The sequence below is a fragment of the Eptatretus burgeri genome, chromosome 16 (assembly GCF_056783735.1).
Source record: "Eptatretus burgeri isolate ZD-2024b chromosome 16, Ebu_testis_v1, whole genome shotgun sequence".
Lineage (NCBI taxonomy): Eukaryota > Metazoa > Chordata > Myxini > Myxiniformes > Myxinidae > Eptatretus > Eptatretus burgeri.
Window position 1 is genome coordinate 48,743,745 of NC_140976.1, and position 22,500 is coordinate 48,766,244.

A 22,500-nucleotide genomic window follows, 5' to 3' on the forward strand; every position below is an offset into this window, starting at 1 on the left:
TTGGATAAGCAAGGCATTGCAATCAAATGACACCAGATTGAGTCCCACATCTTCAAATCAAATTTCCCACAAAAAGTTTGACATTCATCTGGGCGACTTGTTCCTACACGCGGCCCTTTTGACAATTCAGGAGTGGATGCACATTCTGAAGTCCAACTCCGAGGCCAAGCACTCTCATCGGTCATTTCTCGAGCATGCCAACACCATGGTGGCACCCATTATTTGTCACTAACCTTTTTATGATGATAGCATCTGGGGTCAGCTGGTGGCTTTCCTGTCCGCTCAAAAGAAATGCATCTTCAAAGCACAAAATGCGTTTTACTGCCATAACCTTGAGGCTGGTGCCCCCCCAAGGCAGTATCCTGGCATTATCCTATTCCTGGATTATGAAAATGACCTTTCTGCCTCTCTGGAAACCCAACCATATCACTTTGGTGGATGACTCCACTGTGCAACAGCATAGTCCCTCACCTGATATATCATTCGTTGTTAGTAATTAGCACAAAGTCACTTGTCTCTTCAGGATGACCACATGACTACCCTCTAAATGTACTTTTTAGATCAATCTAAAAAGTACATTTAAGGATGACCCCAAGGTTTCTGCAGGGAGCACACGGTCCACCATCAACTCTCTTCTGGTGAAACTACCTAAATCCAGAATCACTGCTCACCTAAACTCAGTCGTTCCTCTATTTTTACCCCCATCTGTGGAATCAACTTCCACATTCTCTTCAATCTCTTTCTTTCCTCCAAGTCTTCAAGACAGTTTTTATCCACAATCTCAGATCATCGCCCATCCATAACCATGATCTTTTCTGCCCCCATTGACCATCCCCACACCATTCTCTTTTGAAAGTTCCAGTTTCTCCTTCCCGCGAGTTTGCTTCTGTATCCCTCTTGTCAACCCCATGCGTCTTTCCCTACTTGTCATTATTCCCCACATCCCTTATTGTCCAAGTCCCCCTCTATTTTGTTCCTCATCCCTGCTGTTGGTGTGTTTTCCCTTCTCTTGTTCCTGTTGTTCTGTTATGTCCTGATTGATTCTTTGTTCCAGCTCCTCCATGAGCCTTGATGTTGTATCCCCCCAAAAAAGAAATCTCTCAAAGAGGTGTCATAATTAGAGCTCCTCAGACTTTCAATCTGAATTCCTTCCTGGGATGTTCAGATCCCTCATTTGGCCTCCTTGGAATTCTTCATAAAGTAAGGTCATTCCTTGGCTATTCTCAGCTCTTTCAGCTCCAAACAGTGTACAGCACATGAATCTGCATTACTATCAAGAAAAGCTCTGCTCCAAGGGCTGGCACCGCGAAATATTAACCCATACCCTGAGGGACAGTACAATCCAGTACTCTGAGGGTAATTGGTGTCAATCAACTGTAAGCTGAGTTCCAAAAAGTGCTCCTCTTCCACAGCAGACAAATTGGTGGCCTAACTGTCTGGCCACTTTCGCCCCATCAATCCTTCATCACTTTCGAGTCGCATCGTGTCCTGTGTGCTCAACCAGTCACCCATAGCTCATTGCTCTCCCCAAATATAAGCTAACAACCCCACACCTACTCCTTTGTTCCCCTCTTCCCTCCAGTGTGGAATTGTCTCTGTTGAGTCTATCCGGTTACATTATATCCACCATACATTTAGATGGTGAACCTGAGGCATCTCCTGCTGTTCCCCCTTATGACTCCATCTTATTTTTCATTTTGACTCGGTCCACGTTTACGTTATTTGTTGCCTTTTTCCACACATCACAATATGGCCTCAGGACAACTGCCCCCCTATTTAAATTGTGCTTAGTGCATGGCTAATTAATCAGTTTGTGGAAAAACTGATGAATGATGGCATTTTCTAATTAATCAATGATAAAATGATTAAAAGAATTAAATACTTCTGAAAATGGTAAGAAAGAACTTTATTGTTACTGTCGTATGAAATAAGACCAAAGAAAACAGCTTGTCAAGAATCTCATCATTCAAAGAGGTGTGCAGTTTTGTAACAAAGAAGCCAACGACACTGAAACTCCTCTCTCCCTCCACCGAAGTTGGAGGTTTCACCTTCATAGCATTGAATACCTTTAATGAGTTTCGACATTCATTGGAGCTTACCAAGATGGCCATTACTGTCTATAAACAAATTAAGATTTCTTGGGGTGAAGTTTCCAGATCCAGCACTTTTGCTTTTGCTCCTTTCTTCATTTCTGATATCAAAGCATCCAGTTCCTCTGCCTTGTTCAATTTCTTCGGTGGTTCTGTTTCACTGACTGTTTGATCCTCACCGTCTTCCTTGACCTCATTCTCATTACCATGGTTTTGGAAGCAGTGAATGTAAATGACTTTGGTTGTCTCGGCAAATTCATTCCGAGATGGACGTGGGAGCAAAGAGTCACCTTCCGAGAGTGGGCTGGACTGAAGAGGACTTGGGTCTTCCAGAGAGAATAACAAGCCAGTAAGATTTGCATTTCTTCTTTCCTCTGATCTAAATCCAGACACAAGTTGTGCCCTATCATGCTGTCCTGTTCATTTAATTTCCTCAGCAAAAACTCCGATTTTTTTCAACCTTTGTAACCATGTAAAATATGCACGCAAATTTATTACCACGTATAATACGCCCCCTAATTTTTTACCAAGTAAAATACCCACCCTAATTTGTTCAGACGTATCATACACACCCTAATTAGCTACCATGAATAATACGCACCCGAATTTGTTACCATGTTTAATACACACACTAATTTGTTACCATGTATAATACACATCCGAATTTGTTACCATGTATAATACGCATCCGAATTTGGTACCACATATAATACGCACCCTAATTTGTTAGCACGTATAATACGCACCCTAATTTGTTACCATGTATAATACGCACTCTAATTTGTTACCACGTATAATATGCACCCTAATTTGTTACCATGTATAATACACTCTAATTTGATACCACGTATAATACGCACTCTTATTTGTTACCATGTATAATACGCACCCTAATTTGTTACCATTTATAATAGGCACTCTAATTTGTTACCATGCATAATACGCACCCTAATTTGTTACCATGTATAATAGGTACTCGAATTTGTTACTTCATATAATACGCACCCTAATTTGTTACCACGAATAATACGCACACTAATTTATTACCATGTATAATAGGCACTCAAATTTGTTACCACGTATCATACGCCCCCTAATTTGGTACCATGTATAATACGCACTGTAATTTGTTACAACTTATCATACGCACCCTAATTTGTAACTACGTATAATACACACCCTAATTGGGTACCATGTATTATACACAATTTAATTTGATACCATGTATAATACGCACCCTAATTTGTTACCATGTATAACACACACTCTAATTTGTTACCACGTATCATAGGCACCCTAATTTGTTACCACGTAAAATACGCACTCTTATTTGTTACCATGTATAATACACATCCTAATTTGTTACCATGTATAATACGCACCCTAATTTGGTACCACGTATAATATGCACTCTAATTTGTTGTTACCATGTATAATACACACCCTAATTTGTTACCATGTACAATACGCACCCTAATTTGGTACCACGTATAATACGCACCCTAATTTGTTACCATGTATAATAGGCACTCTAATTTGTTACCATGTATAATACACACTCTAATTTGATACCACATATAATACGCACTCTTATTTGTTACCATGTATAATAGGCACCCTAATTTGTTCCCATGTATAATACACACCCTAATTTGTTTCCACATTTCATACGCACCCTAATTTGTTACCATGTATAATACGCACTCTAATTTGGTACCACATATAATACGCACCCGAATTTGGTACCATGTATAATACGCACCCTTGTTTGTTACCACGTATAATACGCACCCTAATTTGTTACCATGTATAATATGCACCCTAATATAATTACCATATATAATACGCCCCCTAATTTGTTACCACATATAATACGCACCCTAATTTTTTACCATGTCTAATACGCACCCTAATTTGTAAACACGTATAATACGCACCCTAATTTGTTACCATGTATAATATGCACCCTCATATAATTACCACATATAATACGCCCCCTAATTTGTTACCATGTATAATAGGCACTCTAATTTGTTACCACGTATCATACGCACGCCAATTTGTTACCACGTATAATACGCACCGAAATTTGCGACCACGTATAATACGCACAAATTTGTTACCATGTAGATACGCACCCTAATTTATTACCATGTTTAATACGCACCCGAATTTGTTTCCACATTTAATATGCACCCTAATTTATTTCCACATATAATACGCACACAAATTTTTCCCATGTATAATACACAATCTAATTTGATACCATGTATAATACGCACCCTAATTTGTTACCATGTATCATACATACTCTAATGTGTTACCACGTATCATACGCACCCTAATTTGTTACCATGTATAATAGGCACTCTCATTTGTTACCACGTATAATACGCACCCTAATTTGTTACCACGTATAATACGCACACTAATTTGTTCCCACGTATAATACGCCCCCTAATTTGTAACCACATATCATACGCCGCCTTATTTGGTACCACGTATAATAGGCACTCTAATTTGGTACCACATATAATACGCACACCAATTTGTTACCATGTATAATACACACCCAAATTTGTTACCATGTATAATACGCACCCGAATTTGGTACCACGTATAATATGCACTCTAATTTGGTACCACGTATAATACGCACCCTAATTTGTTACCATGTATAATACGCACTCTAATTTGTTCCCACGTTTAATATGCACCCTAATTTGTTACCACATATAATACACACTCTAATTTGATACCACGTATAATACGCACCGTTATTTGTTCCCATGTATAATACGCACCCTAATTTGTTACCACGTATCATACGCACCCTAATTTGTTACCATGTATAATACACAATCTAATTTGATACCATGTATAATAAGTACGCACCCTACTTTGTTACCATGTATAATACGCACTGTAATTTGTTACAACTTATCATACGCACCCTAATTTGTAACTACGTATAATACACACCCTAATTGGGTACCATGTATTATACACAATTTAATTTGATACCATGTATAATACGCACCCTAATTTGTTACCATGTATAATACACACTCTAATTTGTTAACACGTATCATACGCACCCTAATTTGTTACCATGTATAATAGGCACTCTCATTTGTTACCACATATAATACGCACCCTAATATGTTACCACGTATAATAGGCACTCTAATTTGTTACCATATATAATACGCACTCTAATTTGTTACCACATATAATACGCACCCTAATTTGTTACCACGTATTTTTTTTTTTTTTTTTGTATACCTTGGTCGAGGCTCGTATGAGAGCTAACACACAACTCACAGCAAGGAGGCATGAGACAAGAGGGGCGGGAGTGGAAGGGACAAAACAGTGGGGAACAGACACATTAGGTGAACTGAGGAAGGGAGAGGGATGGGGATGGGACGGGGAACATGGCGAAGAGAAGATGGACATTTCAGGGACTTTCAGGAAGGAAAGCAGGAGAAATGAAGGAAGTGGGCTTGGGTGGATTATCGGGGGTAGAAAAGATCGAGGATTTGGATGGGGGAAGATAAGAGGTGGTGGTGAACAGCTGTTTTGAAAGCCTGGAGGGAAGAATGGGAAAGAATAGAGTGAGGAAGTTTATTCCAAAGGCGGGAAAAAAGAGGAATGAAAGAGTGAAGATGAGCAGTGATTCGTGATTTTGGTAGTTTTACCAGAAGGGGGTTGTTGGCGGACCTTGAGTGCCCTGTGGAAATGTGGTGGGGACAAATCGCAGAGAGAGCAGCGGGGGCAAGGCTGGAGAGAAGTCGGTAGAAGACAGAAAGACCACCGACCAACCTGCGGTGATTGAGTGAGAGGCCCAAAGACTCAGCTTCATTGTGGGAGATGCCGATGATCTTAAATGCCCTGGTTTCGACATCGTGAAGCCGAGAAAGGTGGGAGGCAGGAGCACCAGCCCAGAGGGGAGAGCAGTACTCCATCAGGCTTCGGACAAAAGCTTTGTAAGTGGTCAGGAGCTCAAGAGGGCCGAGGAAGGACTTAGCACGACGGAGGATTCCCAGTCGGCGACTGGCTTTTGAGGCGAGGTTGGAAATGTGACTTTCCCAGGAAAGGTCATGGCAGATAGTGAGACCGAGAAGCTTGAAAGAAAAGACTTCTTCCAGAGGATTGTTGAGAAAGTGGATGGGGGGGTTTTGTAAACGGTCCTTTCGAAGAGACATAGTGAGAGTGTGAGATTTGTCTGGATTGAAAGACATGTTCCACGTGTTGTACCAGTTTGTGATGGACCAGTTTGTGCGTATAATACGCACCCTAATTTATTACCATGTATAAAAGGCACTCTAATTTGTTACCACGTATCATACGCCCCCTAATTTGGTACCATGTATAATAGGCACTCTAATTTGGTACCATGTATAATACGCCCCCTAATTTGGTACCATGTATAATAGGCACTCTAATTTGGTACCATGTATAATACGCACCCTAATTTGGTACCATGTATAATACGCACCCTAATTTGGTACCATGTATAATACGCACCCTAATTTGTTACCATGTATAATATGCACTCTAATTTGGTACCATGTATAATACGCCCCCTATTTTGTAACCACATATCATACACCCCCTAATTTGGTACCACGTATAATAGGCACTTTAATTTGGTACCATGTATAATACGCCCCCTAATTTGGTACCATGTATAATAGGCACTCTAATTTGGTACCATGTATAATACGCACCCTAATTTGGTACCATGTATAATATGCACCCTAATTTGGTACCATGTATAATACGCACCCTAATTTGTTACCATGTATAATATGCACCCTAATTTGGTACCATGTATAATACGCCCCCTATTTTGTAACCACATATCATACACCCCCTAATTTGGTACCACGTATAATAGGCACTTTAATTTGGTACCATGTATAATACGCACCCTAATTTGGTACCATGTATAATACGCACCCTAATTGGGTACCATGTATAATATGCAGCCCAATTTGGTTCCATGTAAAAACGCACCCTAATTTATTTCCATGTATAATACGCACCATAATTTTTACCATGTATAATACGCACCCTAATTTGTTACCACGTATAATACGCACCTTAATTTGTTGCCACGTATAATACGCACCCTAATTTGTTACCACATATAATACGCACCCAAATTTGTTACCACGTATAATACGCCCCCTAATTTGTTTCCATGTATAATACGCACCCTAATTTGTTACCACATATAAAATACACACCCTAATTTGTTACCATGTATAATACGCACTCTGATTTGTTACCACGTATAATACACACCCTAATATAATTACCATGTATAATACGCACCATAATTTGTTAACACATAGAATATGCACCCTAATTTTAACCACGTGTCATATGCACTCTGATTTCCAGATAAAATCCTTTGTGAAAAAAAATGCACATTATATTTGGAATATGACAGTAGCCAATTTATACAAGTAAAAAGGCGCCAACTTGAAATTCCACATTACAAAAGTTAACGTAAATAGATGCTGAAATTATGGGGAAATTAATAATTTTTCATCATTTTCTAAAAAGATTTTTGATTAACTCATGATTCAGCCTGGTGCTGGCTTAACAGTAAAGGTGGCTGCTTTAAGATCTTCGGGTCTTGAGTTTGAGCCCCTGTCATGCATATACATAACACCAGGTGGGTTGATTCAGCCTCTCATCCTTCCGAGGTTGACCATAAAGCTTACTGGAAACAGTGGGCACTGCATCAGTGGCACAGCTGTGCTCCCAGCAAAGATGCAACCACTAGCCGCAGGCTGCATTCAAAATAATAAAAGGTACTGTTTCAAAATCGAAACAACGATTAACTTACTGATAAATCATAAACATACCCAAATTATGCTGTCCAAGTGTCCAAATTCACTGTGCTGTCTCTCCATCCCTTGTCCACACGCACTTCTATGGTTTACTTTTGTTATGGTCACCTCTACCCCTGTCATGGAGCTTATAAATGAGCCTCGAAGCCCATATAATAATAATTTTAAAAGTCATTATTTATTGAGCTATGAAGACTCATAAAAGTAGAGAATAACAGCAAGGTACAGGTGAACAGACATAAAAAGGAGCAAAAGGAAAACAGTACGACAAGAACATATGGATGCACCACAAAATAAATCAGGAATTAGCTCAGTGAGTGTATTAAAGCTTTGCAGTGGAAATGGGAACAATCATGATTGGTGTTGGACAGCAGACTTGAAATCCTGCCGGGGAGAGGTCACGGAAACAGACTAAAGAATACAGTTGCACAGGCAAGAGAAGAGAGTGATAAAGGAGTGTAGTTGATTACTAAAGGTGGGTTTGGGATGGGGAACAAGGGAAGGGGTTTGTTGTCGATTCTCTCATTCTTAAAGTACTGCTACATGTCGGGCAGCGAATGGGAACCCCCTTATGTGCAAGTTCATGCACATGCGTTGTAAATGAAGGGAAATTCCACATCAGTACATGTTCCGTGTATATATGCACACAAGGTCGGGGATTAATTATAAGTTACAATTGCTGCATATGTTGTCCATTCCTCCTTCACCCCTCCTTCCCCTGATTTATTATTTGTTATGGGTCCAATGAAGCTCAGTTTCACTGCGCCAGGATTGATGTGGACCTATTTTTGGGCATGCGAAGACAACCGCTGTGCGGCGGCTGGGCTCTCGCAGGTTGTTTTCAATTCCTTTGTCTTTCCAGCAATCCCGGCCATCCCTTCATTTGTACAGATCTGCGGCCATAGTAGAGGCTGGAGGTATTTCACTGTAATCATTAGATGAGTGTTATGTGTCATCTTTGGTTGAGGCTTCGCCGGGATTTTATGCCTGGTGTCTTCCTTTGTAATTGATTGAATAGCATCATGTTTATTCCTGCTCCTGGTAATTTTTCAGAGTCGTCGTTTGTAATTTATTGTTAGTATCAGTGTGGGGATGTCATCTTGTCACGCCATTGGCAGGAAGAACCTGTGAGGTAACAGGGACAATTAGATCGGGTGATAAAATCCATTGATGTGAATGTCCCTCCCTTGCGGTGCCATTGGCCAATCATCGTTCGGTTGTTCAGGGGTGAAAGCCCCGTGGATATGGGCTGGTGCATGCGGAGATAACATACATGCCTGTCACATTGTTCCCCCGTAGACACGAGTACAATATTGCCTATGAATAGTCTTCTGATCTCGTTTCCATATCAAACAATTCAAACTAGAGTCAAAGCACCAGCTTGATAATAAAAACTTTTACAACCTACCTGGTGGCATGCACCGAATACAAAGGCAATGTCTGTGGATCTGTATGCGTGTTCCTTATCACATTAAAATGGCAGGACCAATCTGCACCAAATTTTGTGTGTATATTTTGGGTCCCCCTGGCCATAATAAAAATAACCTGTCCCTACACCCTGAAGGTGGGGAAGGGTTACTTTCTTCATACGCTGAGCCTATAAAGCCTGTCAGTTCAAAGTTGTGCCTGAATAAAGACGACACAATAAAAAAAAGACAACTGGAGATTAGCACATCGCCTTGGCTGTAAATGGGGTTCTCGGCCTGAGTAAACAAATACAGCTGGACTAAAGGTCTTGCGCTCACGTTGCAACACCACATGTAAATCGCCAGTTTTGCTCATTCCATGGAGGTGGATGAATAGAAGAACTGACAGTTACCTACTTGTATACTCAGATACAGTACAACTCAAACATTGCTGCTATGGGAATCACAAGGTAGAAAAAGGCAAATATTCACCTTCCAGGGGATAAACATCTTGACATTGGGCGGTAAGGAAAGGAAACACCTGATCAACAATGTCGTCAACAAAGAAATCCTAACCTAAAATGGTGAGTGCTAGAATCCATTGCTAAAAACTTTCATAAACTCGAAAAAACAAACAACAATGTCTTACTTCACACTCTTCTGTGATGTTACAGCTTCCTTGTGCGCATTACTACAAATCACACGATGATGACAATTGATGAAATGCACATTGTCAAACATTTCAACTGGAAAGAGTATCAGTCGAAACTTACGGTGCCTTCTGAAGGTCTTCACAACCCTCGATTTTTGTCACATTTTGTTGTTGCAGCCTGAATTTAAAATGGATTAAATATAAATTTTTTGTCACTGATCTGCACAAATACCCCATAATGACAAAGTGAAAACATGTTTTTCGAAAATTTTACAAATCGATTAAAAATGAAAATCTGAAATGTCGTACGTCAATAAATATTCGACCTCTTCGCTATGACTCTCCAAATTGAGCTCGGGTGCATCCAATTTCCTTTGGTCATCCTTGAGATGTCTCCACAACTTCATTGAAGTCCACCTGTGGCCAATTCATTTGATTGGACATGATTTATTAAGAAACACACCTTTCATTATAAGGTCCCACAGTTGACGGTTAATGTCTGAGCAGAACCTCTACCTTGAAGTCCAAGGAACTGTCCGTAGAACTCCGAGATCGAATTGTGAGGAGGCATAGATCTGGGGAAGGGTATAAAACAATTTGTAGTGTTGAAAAGTTCTCAAGAGCACAGTGAGCTCCATCATTAGGAAATGGGAAGAATATGGAACGATGGTACCCAGACTCTTCCTTGAGTTGGCCGTCTGACCAAACTGAGAAAGAAGGACCTTTTTCAGGCAGGTGACCAAGAACCCAATGACCACTCTGACAGAAATAGAGTTCCTTGGCTAAGATGGGAGAACCTGCCGGAAGGACACCAGCCTCTTCAACACTTCACAAATCTAGGCTTTATGGGAGAGTGGCCAGACAGAAGCCACTCCAAAGAAAAAGGCACATGACAGCATGCCTGGAGTTTGCAAAAAGGCACAACAAAGACTCTGAGAGCATGAGGAAAAATATTCTGTGGTCTGATGAGACAAAAATTGAACTCTTTGGCCTGAATGCAAAATGCTACATCTGGCAGAAACTGAGCACAGCTAATCACCCATCTAACACCTTCCCTACTGTGAAGCATGGTGGTGGCAGCATCATGCTATGAGGATGCTTTTCAGCAGCAGGGACTGGGTGACTTGTAAGGATAGAGGGAACAATGAATGGAATACAGGCAAATCCTTGATGAAACCCTGCGTCAGAGTGCAAAAGACCTTCGACTGCAGCAAAGATTTACGTTCCAACAGGACAACAACTGCAAGCATACAGCAAAAGCAACACTGGAATGGCTTTAGAACATGAACGTGTCAGTCCTTGAGTGGCCCGGGCAAAGCTCTGATTTGAATACCATTGACAATCTGTGGAAAGACTTGAAGATTTCTGTTCACCAATGCTCCCCATCCAACTTGACAGAACTTGAACAAATCTGCAAGGAATAATGGGAGAAAATTACCAAATTCAGATGTTCAAAGCTCATACAGACATACCCAAGAAGACTCGAAGCTGTAATCGCTGCCAAAGGCACTTTTACAAGGCAATGACTCAGGGGGTTGAATACTTATTGACGCAAGACATTTCATTTTTTCAATTTTTCTTAACCTGTAAAAATGTCTAAAAACATGTTTTCGCTTTGTCATTATGGGCTATTGTGTGTGGATCAGTGACAAAATATTTTATATATAACCCATTATAAATTCAGGCTGTAACACAACAAAATGTGACAAAAGTCAAGGGGTATGAATACTTTCTGAAGGCATTGTGTGTAATCCCATGTCCAGAAAATTATAATGGATGCCATCCTCCTGTTAGGAGAGTATAATGGATAAGAATTGCATCCACATACCTCCGTATTACTTCACAAACACTCCTGGATGGAGCGGGTATTGACTCGTTCCATAAAATCCCAGAAGCTTTGTTGAGTTGAGTATTGTCAGTAGTTTGATGTTCTGACAGGATGGTGCAAAGGTAGTCCCCTTAACTTAGAGCTGTCAGGTCCATGTTTTAAATGGTCAGATTTGTGCTTCACAGACAGAGCATTGATTGCATCACAAAGTGCACTGGATGGAAAGCTGAGGACTCGTCCACTTACATGAGTTGGTGGATGTTAAAGGTTTCCGAAGAATAGGCAAATTATGGCGGTACCCTGGCCATATTCCAAATAACTGCCCTAAGCTACACTGCAACGGCAGTGTTGGCGTGCCCCTCAGAAAATTATGCCAAATGTAGGCTGTACTCAATTGACTCCCAGGTAGATACACATATGATGCAAGATGATTACTTGGATGGGAGACCTCCACAAAATGTGCAAGTGTTTTAGGATGAGGGATCGCATGATAGCTCAGTTCGTGGAGTGCTTCCATCCAAGCTGTTTGATCCTGGATTTGGTCCCTTGCGAGGTGAAATCGAACCAAAGCTGCCATCCAGGTATTGTGCTGGCAAGGGGAACAACACTTCAAAGCACACCATCCTTCTATTGGGGACTTATACCCGTTATTCTGTCTGCATGTATGTTGTGGATGTTGAAGATAGTGCAGTATATTTTGAAAAGAGTAAGCCATTGTGTTCATGTACATTCACCAAATTATTTTGTCAAGAGCCAAAATGGGATCGGAAAGTTAGATATGAAAGGATGAGGATGCTACATGAGATAACGCTAATATGGTGTGTGCATTGCACAAGCAGGATCGGTCAAATAGCCCCCTTCTGTAGATAAGTGCCCTTGTATTTATCTTAGTCATTAGCTTTCTTGAACCTGACTCTAAAATCTATAACTGTCTTTCCAAAGCATCCTAAAAAATATGACTGATTTGAAATGGTGGAAGGACTTACAGCTTACTCTGTGCTCCCTTCTTCTTCCTATTCCTCTTCCTCTTCCTCTCTCTCTCTCTGACCTGGCATTTCCTGTTTGTCCATTACTTTGCTTATTGTATTCGCATGTGGTCCTACTTCTCCACTGACAGTTTGTTGTATGAGGCCATGATGAAAAGTAACGCCTTCTATTCGTTTTCTCCAAAACAGGAAAATATATTTTAATGAAACACAGCACAGTCCACACAATATTTCTTCCCACCACTGGTTGTGAAGTGTCATGAGTCTGACACTGGATGTCTTCGTGCTACAATCGTCAAAATGGCAGAGGGCAGCACAGCATCGTCAGTGCCATGAAGCATGAAGTGCTTCTAAACTCATGGGCATCTGCGTTTTCATGCTGTGACGTTGCTCTTCAATTGCAGCACTTTACCATTTTCCAATCTTAAGGCCCGGTCACACCTTGACGTTTTAGCCAACGTATGCCGATTTTTGAATTTTTTTTCTAAAACGCTGGCACACGTTGAATACGTTATGGGTAAGTTTTGATAACATTGAGAGCACGCTGAAAAACACAGCCATACGTCGTTGTACATTGGCTTTATACGTTGTACTTTTTGGTTGTCCTCAAATTTTTTCATGCTTGAAATTTCACGGCGTATGTCGGCGTATGACTCACACATTCCGCTACCCTGGCCACAAGTTGTATGCACGGTCTGCAATCGTTGACAGACGTCAACACATGCTACTTGTAAGTTAATCATAAGTTGAGACACGTCGAGGTAATGTTTAGCGTACCCGAAACTTATTTCTAACCTATGATTAACGTTTTGTTGGCACGTTACGCGATCGTTGCCACACATCGACAGACGTTACTTTTAAGTTACTCATAGGCTGAAAGACGTCGGTATAATGGATCGTCCTTGCGTCAGCGTCCACGGCCACGGCCACGGCCAGGACACTTATTTGCAGCATTCTTCAAACTTTTCTTCGGCATGACGAGGATGTTCACACTTCGATGTCTAGCTTGGCTATGATTCCAATTGTCCATCGGCAGCGTCTATTTAAAATAGTCGAGTTTGAGCGTTTTAACACGTTCAGAAGAAACGCTTCAAATTTCCAAACCCCAGCGTCAAAAAACAAAGGCGAGTGACAGCAATTTAAAATCGTTCATTGTAAACAATGAAAATAGCTGAGTGGTACCGTTTAAAAGTCGTTGAGTGTAAAAAAAATCCAATTGTTGAGCGCAAGCGTCTACTTTCAATAGTGGAGATGCAGCCATTTAAATCGTTGAGTTTATCATTTAAATCGTTAAACGCAAGGATGATCCATCATAACCCACACCCTCCCCCTCACACTCACCTACTACTGCCAACATGAACAAACTACTACTAATACTAATACTAATACTAATACTGATACTGATACTGTTACTGCTGACATGGACATCGACTCAAAAAGGACTCGAAAACACTGTTGGGTTCCCCTTTTATGAGCAGCATTTTTATATACCAATTCCCAAAACCGCTGGGAACACGTTTTTATATGGCAGTTGTAAGTTAGAAACACGTTCATTTATTTTTTTTTGTCGACCGGAAGACGTCATTGGAATACGTCTACATACGTCGACGTGTGTTGGGACTACGTAAAGAATTGGTTCAAAGCACGTCAAACATAAGTTAGAAATAAGTTTCGCGTAAAAAAGACATTACCGCGACGTGTTTCGACTTATGAGTAGCTTATAAGTAGCCTTTGTGGACGTGTGTAAGCGTCCACATATCGTGTGTAAAACTTATCCCCATCGCATGCGGAACGTGTGTCATACGCCGAGTACGTCGTAAAATTTTGAACATGTTTAAAATTTCTTGACGTACTCTACTTACTACGACGTATGATAGCGTACTTTAGCATTCTACTCACGTATACCAAACTTACTCATACCGTATTTGACGTGCCCCAACGTTTTAGACACATTTTTCTTAGGTCGGCATACGCTGGCAAGATCGCCAAGGTGTGACCGCGATGTTGACACTTCCATTTCTATGGCAGTTATGATTCGAATCGTTGTGCGTCAGCCTTTTAATAGGCTACGTCACGACATCGTCGGCGATGCGTGCAACGCGCTATGCCTAAGTTAGACTATCGTTGGGCATCGGTTGTGTAGGCCGACAACAGGTTCAGCATTCGTTGGTATAAGTTATCTATAACACAACGAAACGTTCTGTGTCCGTTACCAATGCGTTATACATAAGACCAAGTCGCTATGAATACGTCCGAATCTTTAAAAAAAAACATCAAAAGTTCAACGTAAGCCAGCGTTTTGCATACATTTTAATACGTTGCCATCGCTGGGTAAAACGTCAAGGTGTGACCGGGCCTTTAGCTTGGAATAAAGCCATATGCAATGACGAGAGATGAGACAATGATGAGAGATGAGACAATGACGAGACATGACGAGAGATAAGAATTGAGATGATTGACTGGAGATGAGATGAGTGGAGATGACTGGTGATGAGAGTTGGGTGAACCATAATGATCCTGAGAGTAAGAGACGGTAAATGGAGTACCACCACTCAGGATTGCCAGCGCGGACTTGGCTCTGTCAGATTTTCATCTCTTCCCCAAACTTAAGGAGCACCTTTGTGGAGAACATTTTTCTTCCAATGATGACATCAAGGCTGCTGTGAAGCACTGAATAAGTCAGCAACACAGAGTTCTATCATGACGGCATCACAAAACTACTTGGATGTTGATAGAAATGTGTGGACCACAGTGGTGATTACGTTGAGAAATAAATACGTACTATGGTAGAATAAAGATTGATGTTGGTATCTGTCTTTGTTTCATTCGAACATTTTTTCCTTTTTTGAAGAAGAATAGAAGGCAGTACTTTTCAACACGGTGCCAATTGACCCGTCGTTTCCTCGCTCTTCCATGCACCTCAAACTTATATACATTGAGAATGAAACTAGAAAGGCACTCGGTAGAGCGCATACCTCCGCCACACAATGCCTGATCCAGGAGAACATATCGGGTCCAATACATTTTTGAAATGTCATGCTATATATCGTTTTTGGCCCCGTCTCTCAATGGTGAAGAGTCACTTTTCAAATTAAATAATTCTCATATCCAGATCAGGATGCGGATCTTCATCAAAATCGAAACAATTTGTGCTCATCACAAACCCAACCTGTTCACCAAATTTCATCCAAATCCGTCAACAACTTTTTGAGATATCGTGTTACATATTGGTTTAGCCCGATCTCTCAATGGTGAAGAATCACTAAAAAATTCTAGTAGCCGGATCAGGATTCAGATCTTCACTAAAATCTAATCAGTTCGGCCTTGTCAGACACCCAACCTCTCCACCAAAGTTCATCAGACACAACTTTTTGAGATATCCTTCACACAAACAGACAGACAGGGTTGAAAACATAACCTCCTTCCCCCTTCAGTGGCATAGGTAAAAAGTCACCTGGTTCAATTAGCTGGTCCTCCTCTTCATCACAAAGTTTGTCCAAATGCCCTGAATACTTTAAAATATCTCCCCTCAAATCTCGTAAATTCATGTCGACATGAGTTCTGACAAACTTGCATATGGCTTTATTCCAAGCTAAGATTGGAAAATGGTAAAGTGCTGCAATTGAAGAGCAACGTCACAGCATGAAAACGCAGATGCTCATGAGTTTAGAGTGATCACGACTGCGATAGGTTTGTTGGGGAAGACTTCCGGTTTCTTGCACACAAAACCAAAAGTAGATAGATGTAAACAACCAAGTTAACTCAAAATTCCCCTGTGTTGACATGTATGTCCTGAGTCCATGATTTGTCATGCATAAATGCCATTTCATGACAACTTCCTCCACCATCCCTTTCAACGCCAATGCCCAGATTGAGCATTGAAGGCCTTGAAGCTGAATCCATGTAGGCTGTGCAATTATAACATTCAACTCTGTGTTGCATGTATCCCTCATGACCTTTTAAGCCATGGTTCTTGGTTACCCAAATCAAAGCTACTGAAATCACAATTGCAAGAAAGTAATATCAAAAGAAAGAAAGAAATTCAGTTCCTTAACACTGAATGAACTCGAGAGTTCGTAGAACACCTTACCCCATGCAGTGTTAAGTATATAATTCAATTGAAATAAAATAATGATTGCAAAGGTCATATAAAAATCTTTATTTGGGAAGTTTACCGCTGTTGACGCAGTGTCTATTGCACTGCCTCATTTAACATGTCACAATAGCTATTTGTGATTGTTGTTTGTGTCCTTTGTGATGTCTTTAAAAACAGTAAGTTTCCTGTTTGAAATGATTTTTCAATTTTGTTTGATTGCCAGACAGGCAAAAACAGACGAAAAAAAATCTCACTCCTCTGTGCATTTCTGATTGGAACAAATTCAGAGCCAAAATACTGCTGAACTGCAGGTTCGTGTCCGATTCATGTTCCGATTCATGTTGAAATCATAACATTCAATTGAAATGAAGTAAACAACCAAATTCAAAATTCCCCTGTGTTGACATGAATGTATTGAGTCCATGATTTTTTTCATGCATAAATGCCATATCGTGATAATTTCCTCCACCATCCCTTTCAACACCAATTTGTTCTTGGCCATGTTATTTTTCTGGTTTTCATCAATGATCTCTCCGACACTGGAAAATCCTCTTTATCTCTTTGCTGATGACGCCACCCTCTGCCGTACCATCTACCATCCCTCAGACCGGAAAGCAACAGCTTCTTCGCTCTCTGCAGAACTGGATAAAATCACAAACTGGTCCAATATGTGGAACATGTCTTTCAATCCTGACAAATCTCACACTCTCACTATGTCCCTCCGAAAAGACTGCCTGGAAAACTCCCCCATCTACTTTCTCAACAATCTTCTTGAAGAAGTCCTTTCATTCAAGCTTCTAGGTCTCACTATCTGCCATGATCCTTCCTGGGAAAGCCACATTTCCAAGCTGGCCTCAAAAGCCAGTCACCGACTGGGCATGCTCCATCGTGCAAAGTCCTTCCTTGGCACACCTGAGCTCTTGAACACATACAAAGCTTTCGTCCACAGCCTGATGGAGTGCTGCTCCTCCTTCTGTGCTGGTGCTCCCACCTCTCACATTTCTCGACTTCACGCTGTGGAAACCAAGGCATTTAGGATCATTGGTATCTCCCGCGATGAGGCTGAGTCTTTGGGCCTCTCATTCTCTCACCGCAGGCAGGTCAGTGGTCTTTCTGTCTTCCACCGTCTAATCTCCTGCTGCGCCCCCCCCCCCCGCCCCTGCTCTGTCTGTGATAGATGTGCACCCCAAAAACTACCAAAATCAAGAATCACTGCTCACCCTTACTCTTTCATTCCTTTTTCCCATCTTTGGAACAAGCCCCCACTCTCTTTTCAACCCCACTTTTCCCTCCAAGTCTTCAAAAAAGTTCTTCACCACCATGTCTTATCTTCTCCCATCCAAAACTACAATCTTTTCTACCCCCGTTAATCCACCTCAAACCCACCTCCTTCAAATTCCCTGCTTTCCTTCCTGAAAATCCCTGTAATGTCCATCTTGTATACCCCATGTTCTCCACCACATCCCTTTCCCTTCCACAGATCTCCTTATGTCTCTGTTCCACACTTTTTTTGTTCGCTCTCCCACCCCGCTTGTCTCCTGCTCTCCTTGTACGTAATGTGTGTTAGCTCTGAAATGAGCCTGGACAGTGTATACAAAAAAAGTAGTTCCTTGATCATGAACTGACATTGACGGACAGACGGACAAACAGAAGTGAACCTATTGCTTAACCCTACTTTCGCTTCGTGTGCACAAGGTAATAAATATGAGGCTCATGTATCCAGATAATTATGTCCAAATCATCGCCATTTTTGATGAGCGAAACTGAGGAAAACGACACCATTATCTATCTCTACAATGTGCTTTGGATTGCCTACACATCATACCTTGCGGAGCAGGTCGGCATGGTTCTGCACCAGTTCTGTGTACTTCTCCTTGAGCTTGTTGTAACGCTGTTCATTTGCTTGTGCTCGCTCTGCAAGGGACAGAACCACTCTGTTCATGAAAATCTTTTGACCGAGTCTCTAATAACAGTTTCCCTTTGCACTCAGTGCAGAATCCTAAATATAATGAAAAAGGAGGAAGGAACCTCAATAATGGTCATACTTTCGATTTCGGTGAGGCTTCGGTGCGTTCGTTCCTCATCCTCTCGTTGCCTTTGTAGTTCCTCCATTTCCGCCCGTACAAACTCGGCTTCCTCGACTGCTTGACGCCGCAAATGAACCTGCTCAGCCAGATCGGCTTCCAGCTCGCCCAATCTTGCACGTAGCAAGGCCATGCCACGCTCAGCCTGCAAGCCACATCACCAACTCACAGCAAGAAACCTGGTGGGAACTGCCACCTAATCACTTGCTTTCTGCAGTAAAGCCCCTAATTCTTTTATAATAGTGCCAACAGGGTAAAGGCCACCTTCAAAGCAATGATTCTTGACTTCCCCTGAGATACTGTGATATTGAGCAAATTCACAAAGGCAAAAAGTTGACGTTAAGCATTTTTAAAAAAGGCATGAATATCGTTGTTACATTGGCAATTGAAACTATTTTACTGTTTTAGTAGAGTTGCCTTAGAATAGACTAGTTACAACAAAGCTGATCGACATTTCCTTCTCCAAAATGATCACCATTCATCATTGACAAGCAACATTTATCACTCTTCCCAGGTTACCAACAAATTGATTACAATGGATCATGAGGGAGACACAAAATCCCGACGATGTTTTGCCGTCTTGCTTCCTTACACACTGTTATCTCTCCTCTGTTATTACAACTATTTATTTCGCAAAAGAATTCACAAAAAGTAGGGTGTACATACTACCTACAATGTACACTTTTATGAGCTGGGCATGTCAGCCGATGATGATTTAGATGTCCCAGGAATCCTATCGTGAAATGTTTGGAAATGCCTAATTCCTTGACGAGTGGCAGTACCTTCGACACGCTTTCACCGAAGCAGATAGCAGCATTCATCTTTTGACGATAAACATTCAAACTCGTGAGCTCATATTTGTGAATTCGGTGGCAGTGATGCACAGTACGATGTATGTCCATATTGCCCCAAGTCATAACAAATCTTTTTAGAGGCTGGTGCAGGAAAAAAAAAATCAGATTATTCATGAGCTTTGTTTGCGTGGGAGACACTAATGAGGTTGGTCACACTCCACATCCTTTAAATCGCTCTCTTGTGCGCGATTTAAGAGAAAAAAAATTAATTGTTTCAAGCAAACGAACATTCTCTATTAGATGTTGGTTAAACTACAATGAGCTATCGCCGAACGCCTCTGATAATCATCAATGGCATTGGCACGACATTGGTCCCTCATTTTGAGCACAGTGCCTGCCCATCACCATTACAAGCATCACTATGGCCGTCGTTTGTTATGCTGGGACAATATTCTTCATCCAAAATGTTTCCATTTCCACCACTCCCTCCACGTGCAACCAAGTTAAATGGGAATTATTCAAAAATGGTAAAACTTGTGATGAGATTATAACAAAAAGATTATATTTATGAAATGACTCCATCAATACGAGTCTGCTTTTGAGAACCGTTTCAATAATAGTAATCATAATTGTTTCTCTGTCAGATGTTCGGGACAAAGGTTCATTTTAAACTTGGTGCTTAATTGAATGTAGTTACTTCTCTGACTCACCTCCAGCCGACAGGTATCAAGCTCTTCTTTCAGGCTGCCCAACTCACGAGCAAACTTCTCCCTGGGTCGTGGGTCATGTATTGCAGGAAGGGAATGCAAGCAAATAAAATGATGGCTTTGCTGAAACTCTAACAAATTAATTAATCATCAAGGACCACGAATGCTAGACAAAGCAAACTCACAGAAAAGTTGTCAAGTGGTACATCAGATTGATATCATTTTAGCTGTAAAATAATAGCTGGGGTATGAGCATTATACTCTTTCTGATAAAATATTTTGTAAAAGTAGGTACACCTGCTGACTTCACAATGGAGAGTTTCTGCTGCTGCAAAAGAAGCTGTCACTTTTCACTTTAACTGCAGATCCAATCCCAAAGCTCAAATCAACTCAAGTAAGTACAAGGCAATTCCACGGACAACGTGAGCCACACTAACAAGCCCGGGCGTCCATTGGGTTTGCAAACACAATTGTGGGTACTTGGCAAAGATGTCAAAAAAAGGAGAAGTTTAAAGTTCCGAGAGATGGTGAAATAAGAAAGGTGTACAGCCCCAGGGATACGAACTCTAAAGAGAAAGAATGGTTTCCAAATGGTGAAGAAAGCACATGGACAGAGTTATAATGGGTGGTGCTGGAGAGCTTTTTGTTTGAATAGGATTTGTGGAAATTGTGAAACAAAAATATTCTTCAAAAACCTGTAGCTCTCAGCTTTTTACCAAGATATTGGGGAAACAGGATGGCTGAGAGGTATGCACACTCGCCTCAAAGCTGTCTCATCTGGGTTTGATCCCCCACTCAGCTATAAACTGTCATTCCAGGTTGGGTGTTTCAAATGCAGGGTGAATTAACAATCCATGCGTCATCGCTCGGATGTACGTTAAACGGGTATCCCGTCGGCCTGCATTTGTTTGTGGACCTTAAAGACTCCAGGGTGTCCTTCACAAAGTGTAGGCAAGCTATTGCCGGCACCATGAGCAGATTGCAAATTCCTGCCCTAACGAGCAGATGGCACCGCATCAGTGGCACAGCTGTGCCCTCAGCCAAATTATGTGACCCCACAACCTTGTGCTGTATTCAAGAAGACAAATATATCCCAAGCTATCCATTTCCAAAAAGTACAAACTTAAAATTGGAGGACTTGCAGGCTGTTGAATTGATACCAGGTGGGGTTGAGGCAGCCTGTCAACCTTCCGAGGTCGGCAAAATGAGTACCAGTATACTGGTAATAGGGGCATTGCATTAGCAGTACCCCCACACTCGGTAGTAGTGGTGATGCACCGTTGGTCTTGGTGGGCTCCTCCTGGGTCTCCTACCATAGAACCCCCTTTCATTGAGTTGGTGACGGATGGTGTGAGTTGAAACTGTCGTACCTTGCGTCTAAAGGTCAAGTTGAATCTGTTTGGCAGATGATCGAAGTGCTTTCTCCACCATTCAAACAGTCCTTCGCTGCAATCTTCAATCAAGTTCTCTCTTGCGGCCACATCCAGGGAGGTTGGCGACAGTACCATGGGCCTAAAACTTATTTATAAGATTGCGTATGTTTGACACAGGAACATCAAGGTCTCTAGAGATGGACTTGTCGCCTTGAGATTGTCCGTGCTTGGCTACAATCTTGTGTCTGACCTCCTCAAACAATTCTTTGGTTTTCTTTCTTTTCTCCATGCTCATTGTGGTACACCAATTCACACAAAACAGCAGAATGACTCCTTTTCTCCATTCAAACTGGTTGAATGAGTGATTTTTATATCACAGGCACCTGCAACTCCCCACTTGTGAGTACAATTCCAAAGTGAAGGAGAATTACCGACTTGAAATCTAATTATTTCAAACAACTTCTGAAAGGTGCCAATAATATTGTACGGGACATTTTTAGGATTTCTGTGTGGAATAAGCTAAGATGTAGTCATTTTTTTCAGGTTTCTTTTGTTTTGTTCCACTGCAAATCAAAGAAATACACATGTGGATACCAAAGGATTTTTAAATTTCAACAATT

General features: G+C 41.3%; 1 protein-coding gene across 7 annotated transcripts in view; it reads right to left on the reverse strand.

Annotated features, from left to right (window-relative positions):
• The window catches only part of HIP1 (huntingtin interacting protein 1), a 438,658-nt gene that overhangs the window by 171,883 nt on the left and 244,275 nt on the right, over positions 1–22,500 (reverse strand). For all 7 annotated transcript variants that reach the window (XM_085858611.1, XM_085858616.1, XM_085858610.1 and 4 more), the window contains 3 exons: positions 20,511–20,571; positions 18,968–19,151; positions 18,748–18,836 (listed from right to left, as the gene is read on the reverse strand). In XM_085858611.1, the coding sequence (XP_085714737.1) occupies positions 18,748–18,836; positions 18,968–19,151; positions 20,511–20,571 (334 nt within the window). The remainder of the gene's footprint in view (positions 1–18,747; positions 18,837–18,967; positions 19,152–20,510; positions 20,572–22,500) is intronic.